The sequence below is a fragment of the Chionomys nivalis genome, chromosome 4 (genome assembly GCF_950005125.1).
Source record: "Chionomys nivalis chromosome 4, mChiNiv1.1, whole genome shotgun sequence".
Lineage (NCBI taxonomy): Eukaryota > Metazoa > Chordata > Mammalia > Rodentia > Cricetidae > Chionomys > Chionomys nivalis.
The window spans coordinates 107,070,498-107,076,265 of NC_080089.1; the positions used below are offsets into that span (position 1 = coordinate 107,070,498).

The window sequence follows — 5,768 nt, forward strand, 5'->3', positions numbered from 1 at the left end:
TTTCAAATGAATGACAAATGATCGTCTTTGTTAGGACACTGGCGTTGAAGTCATGACACCTACACTTTCTTTTCTCTTCTTTTTAAGATTTATTTATTTATGCAGTATCCTGCCTGTAGGCCAAAAGAGGGCACCAGATCTCATTATAGGTGGTTGTGAGCCACCACGTGGTTGCTGGGAATTGAACTCAGGACCTCTGGAAGAAGTCAGTGCTCTTAACCGCTGAGCCATCTCTCCAGTCCGACACCTACACTTTCATTTCCCGAAGAAGACAAATGCCAGCTAGCATGAAAGTGGTTGGCACAGAGGGTGCTCGTCCTGGAGTCCTGGATGCTGGGGGATCCTGGTCCATCACATGACCATCTGAAAGGTAGAAATACTAGGTCATTAAAGGAAATCCCTCCAGCTTCCCTGCTGCCTCCACTGCCTGAACACAGGTCTGCCTACAAGACCCAGAACTCCGCTGGGGCCTAACTGGACGAGGACAGAGTGCCCACAGGATAAGCAGTACTAACTATGTGACTCTCTGACTCCCCGAAGAGCCTTTCATCAAAAGTCACCACTGTTAGCTCTTCCCCGGATACTTTCTTTCTTTTTTTTTTTTTTTTTTTTTTTTTATTCCCGGATACTTTCTATTCCAATGCGGTGCACACCTTGGTTAGGCTCTGGTAATGGGACAACACATCTTGGGCCCCCAAATCCAGGAAGAAAATAGGGTTCCCATTCATCCAATCACTCTGCCCTCATTTGCTAATAATATTTATGCACTACACCTCAAATACAGTGGCACAGACACAGACTCTATGCTGGGAGGCAGACAAAGGGACACTTTTATTTACTTTATGAACTTGCACACATTCAATTATAAGAATCCGAATGTGAGCCGGGCAGTGGTGGCGCACGCCTTTAATCCCAGCACTTGGGAGGCAGAGGCAGGCGGATCTCTGTGAGTTCGAGACCAGCCTGGTCTACAAGAGCTAGTTCCAGGACGGCTCCAAAACCACAGAGAAACCCTGTCTCGAAAAACCAAAAAAAAAAAAAAAAAAAAAAAAAAAAAATGTGAGTTACTCAGTAAACCCCAGCCACATGATGGGAGTTTGACACCAACTTAGACTAGACAGTTGAGTTCCATGACAGCCTGGGCTACAGAATAGGCCAAAACCAAAAATCAAAACAAAACAAAACAACAACAACAAAACCCTAAACAACAAAGCCAAACCCAGCAGTGTACAGGAAGGATTCGTTGTTAAGGTGGGTTCTCATTGAATGACCGCTCTTGAGTCTCTTAGGATCTTCTGCCCAAAGGCAGACACCAGCAGGCACTGCTTCATGTTTAAGAGGCAAGCTCTTTTTCTCTTCACTGTGTCTAGCAGAAGCCTGCTGGATATGGGTGTCCAGTAGACTCGAAGGAACTCCACAGGTAGTGTGACACCATGGGTTGAGGGAGTGTCCCACACCAAGGACCCTACACCTGAGATCTTTCCTAAAGATCCACAGCACACCCACAGCTCTGTAACTGAGGGAGCACTCCCTCCAATGCATCTGAGGGAATGCCCAACAACACCCGGATGACCCGTGCTTGAGGGAGCACTCTCAAGGATCCCACATCTAAGAGAACACTGCCTGAGGACCTCATATGCCAAAGGTTGCATTCACCAAAGACCCTGTGTCACTCACTACATCACCACGTCTAAAGAGACATTTCCCAGGAACATCACACCTAAGGGAGCACTCCCTAAGGACCTACTGTCCAAGGGGGCACCCACCAAGGATTCCAAGGCTCTATGTCCCCTGAAATCCTTATGCTATTTATAAACAGAAGCCTTGCTGGTAGGTCCTGTTAGACCAGGAGGCAGAAAGGGAGTCCCTTGGGCATCTACAGGACTGGACAGGACTAGAGAGGTACAGTTGCTTACCACAGCCAGGTAAAAAGGTCTGAGGAAAACAGTGGAGCTGGCCGAGCCAGCACCTACACAGGGAGCACTTCTTGGGCAGCCAGGTGCCATGGAGGACAGACCCACAGTGCCTGAGAAAGAAGAGACAACACTGTTGGTAAATTCCTCACGCCCCCTTCCCTCCCACCGCTCAGCCCTGCCCACCCAACAGCTTACTCTTTTCGTACGTCACGCTCACAGTTGCGTCCATAGAAGTAAGGTGGACAGGCACAGAAGGAACCCAGGATGCAGGTCCCTCCATTCAGGCAGCAGGTTTTATTAAGCAACTTAGCTGAAAGGTAGAAGAAGTCATGGGGCAGGTGGAGGACTAATAAACCATATGCAAAGGTTCATCCGGCACTCTGGCCTTCATCTCCCCAGAGCATTCTGAAGAGCCCATAGCCTAAGTAAGACTCTGTCTTTTAGGGGAATCATTTTCATGTTCAGACCAGTCAAGAGAAAACTGCATTTCAGGGATGTGACCCAGCACCCTGTCTCACTCCCCTCTACACCCCCAAGCTGGTACAATACACCCAGTCACTAACTCACACACCCGCTCTCTCAGGGTAAGTGGAAAACATTACTGCAGAGATGTGTCAAGGGCAGGACAGAGACGAATCAAGGCAAGCAAGTCTTACTGTTCTGTATCCCCACGGAAGGCACCATCTGCAAAGAGTGAGCACGGACTGCAGGTCCTTCCTGACTGCGAAGGCTGTCATCTCTGATGGCCACCTCTCTCGGAGACAGAACAGCCAGCTCACGGTGGCCCAACCCTGTATTATGTATTTCAGGCCACACAAAATGTTGTTGGTGTTCATAAGAGGCATCCCATCAACAGGTATGGCGGCACATGCCTGTGAGCTCAGCACTCAGGAGGTAGAGGAAGCATCCTGCGTTAGAGGTCAGCCTGAGGCCCTGTCCCAAACACTAAAGACTGAGGTTGTAGCTCAGTGGCTGTGTACTTAGTATGCATAAGGCTTAGCCCTTAGTACAGGGAGGGGATGGAGTGGAGGGCGATCTGGGAGCCTATCAAGTAGGTGCAAAGCCCAGGGCTCTATCCCAGCACCATGTGAGCAACAACAAAAAAGTTGGGGCTCAAAAGGGAAAAATAATTCAGCCAGATTCAGTAATGAACTTGGGAGGTAGAGGTAGGAGAATCAGGAGTTCAAGGTCAGCCTTGGCTGTATTGTGAGTTCCTAGGCAACCTGGGCTGCGGTGCTTTTACCCAAAAACAAAACACAAAACAAATGTGGATAAAAACTCACTGGGTGTGGTGGTAGCCCTGAGATTGATGGAGGCAGAAGCAGGAATCCCAGGACACACAGTGACACCCATAACCTGAACCCCAGCTGTGCAGTGGTGGGAGGCAGAGGCAGGTGGATCTCTCTCCGTTCAAAGTCCGTCTGGTCTATAGAGCCAAGTTCCCGGACAGCCAGGGCAACACAGGAGAACACCTGTCTTGAAGCTCCCCAACCCCCATAAAACCCCTGAACCCCAAACCAAAGGAGAAAACTCTCACCAGCAACGTGTCCAAATTCAAATGCATTGGAAATGGCCATAAGTAAAACCAGACTAGGAAAAGGAAATTGGACATCAGTTAGCGAAAAGCATGTAAAATTGGAGCCTTCTCGGCTGAAGACCACAGGCTTCTAAGGAGACCCAAGAGCGCCACCTTTCTCTGTCCAGTGGTTCCTCCAGTAAGGGAGCTGGGACAGAAATTCCCTCTTAAAAAAATTCTATTCTGCATAAGTTGCATAGTTTTCCACGGTACAGTTTACATATGTGGATTTTAAAATGGATGTACAGGTTGTGACTGGGGTAGAGAACCTGCCTAGCACGTTCAGATCCTGGTTCGATTCCCAGCATACTGGAAAAAAACCAAAACAAAGCCTGTCCTGTGATTTAAAATGGTTCCAAGTTTGTTTGTTGCTCTTGATAGCTTTTTAAAGTACCAAATTCGTCTATACCATTAACTTTTAGAAGCAACCTTAATTCGGCTGCAATGCTAATATTGTTTATGCAAGAGAAGGGACGCATTATTTCCCTGGCAGCGGCACCAACATGATTGACTAAGCTTCACAACCTGAGCTGGATGCCCAGGACCCACACAGGGAACTGACTCCAGCAAGCCACCCTATCATCTCACCTCCACTCACACGAACCACTGCATGTGCACACGGCACACGTGCACACGCGCGTGCACACACAGATAATGAATATTTAAAAAACTGAGTACTTTAAAAAGTCGATAGCAAAGTAGTATGTAACTAAGTACAGAGTTCCAGGATCTTCAGGAAAAGCACCAATGCTACTAGCAGTATTTTAAGGTTCACGTTGGATAAAAATCAGAGAAGGGTAGGACATGATTTTCTGAAGTTGCAATCTCCAACAATCAAAAATTCAGTTAGTTCATACCTGGACGAGAAGTGCGCCATCCTCCGCGGCTCGTGAAAACGTTGGAGAAAAACGCTCGGAAAACAGGATTAGCAAATGGCTTTAAATCATAAAATCATCCCTCAAACACACAAAGGTTAATTTTTCGAAGTGAAAAATAGTAAATTAAAAAGAAAGATATTCCAGATGAGAACTGCGCCTGGCCCGGAGGGTCTTGAGGCAGTGACGGCCAAGGTCTCCAAGCAGACTGGGTGTGTGTGTTGGGGGGCGGCTCTCCCTCCAAGAGAACCGTTTTGACCTTGAGAAAGGACTTCCAGGGGCCTTCCTTCCTCCTCTAGAAAGCCAAGGGGTGGCGGGGAGGACCCTCAGGTGGGCGGAGAGCCGGAAGCCCCACACCCATTGCTAGGCCCTGGTATTGCTAGGCCAGGCGGTGAACTTGTCTAGGTAACTACCAGTGTCTGGTTAGGTACAGGTTTCTTTTCTCTCTCTTTTCTTTTTAAAAAGACTTATTTATTATTTATACAATATTCTGCCTGCATGCATCCCTGCAGGCCAGAAGTTGGCACCAGATCTTATTACAGGTGGTTGTGAAGCACCATGTGGTTGCTGGGAATTGAACTCAGGACCTCTTAACCGCTGAGCCATCTCTTTGCTCCCAGGTTACTTTTCTGTTGAAAAAAGGGGTCGAAGAAGGAGTCAAGTTATTCTACCAAGGCGGTTCAAACACGAAAGTCATTAACTAGGAACGTCTAAATAACATGTGTACATATGCAGGCATTTGATACTTCGTTATCAAATTTTAACTCTGAATTTGCTTTCATCTTTTTGCTAAAAAGCCACGTGGAGCTGGGCGCCGGTTACTGGGGAAGCTAGGATGGCTAGGGGAGATGCGCTGGCCACCTGGGAGGACTGGTTTGGGTGCGGAGCGGGTCAAGGTCCGGAAGGATTTGAGTCTTTGCCAGCAGCGCCTGAATTGCAAGCGCTCCCCGGGAGTTCGGGGGTGAGCGCGAGGACCAATAGGGACCAGCGGGGACCTAAAGCTTTACAGCCGGGCCTTCACAAGCTGTTTTGCGGGTCGCTTGGTTCTTCCGTGTCCAAACACGCCCAACACGCTAAGTGGATGAGTTTCTCTCTCTCTCTCTCTCTCTCTCTCTCTCTCTCTCTCTCTCTCTCTCTCTCTCTCTCTCTCTCTCTCTCTCGATGGGGAGGGCCTCGATTCGTATCTGGTTGTGTCTCTATTTCTAGATGCTGGGCAGATCTGGCAGAGAAACGTACAACCCCGCCCCGCCCGATACTCCCTTCGCTGAAGCGGCTGCAGCGGAGCTTAGACGGTGGTGGGAACCTCCCTACCTCCCTGTTTCAGAGAAAGGGAACTGAGGCTGCTATTCTGTTGAGATGTTTCAGAGCGCAGGGAGGCCAGTCAGCCTTCCTGCCTCTTAT

The 5,768-nt window shown here is 48.7% G+C and overlaps 1 protein-coding gene across 1 annotated transcript; it reads right to left on the reverse strand.

Annotated features, from left to right (window-relative positions):
- Nucleotides 1–232: 232 nt before the first annotated feature.
- Cripto (cripto, EGF-CFC family member) lies at nucleotides 233–5,108 on the reverse strand. Its single transcript, XM_057767771.1, has 6 exons — nucleotides 4,350–5,108; nucleotides 3,454–3,506; nucleotides 2,573–2,707; nucleotides 2,112–2,226; nucleotides 1,917–2,026; nucleotides 233–363 (listed from the first exon to the last, which is right to left on the reverse strand). Exons 1-6 carry the CDS (start codon nucleotides 4,367–4,369, stop codon nucleotides 248–250), a joined length of 549 nt encoding a protein of 182 aa, XP_057623754.1. The 5' UTR covers nucleotides 4,370–5,108; the 3' UTR covers nucleotides 233–247.
- Between the last annotated feature and the right edge of the window lie 660 nt (nucleotides 5,109–5,768).

Coding starts and splice junctions, on each gene's coding strand:
- Cripto (XM_057767771.1), bottom strand. CDS start 4,369: ATGGCGCACTTCTCGTCCAG. Junction 2,708..3,453: donor TGAATTTGGACACGTTGCTG/GTGAGAGTTTTC, acceptor TACATAATACAG/GGTTGGGCCACCGTGAGCTG. Junction 364..1,916: donor GACCTTTTTACCTGGCTGTG/GTAAGCAACTGT, acceptor TCTACCTTTCAG/ATGGTCATGTGATGGACCAG.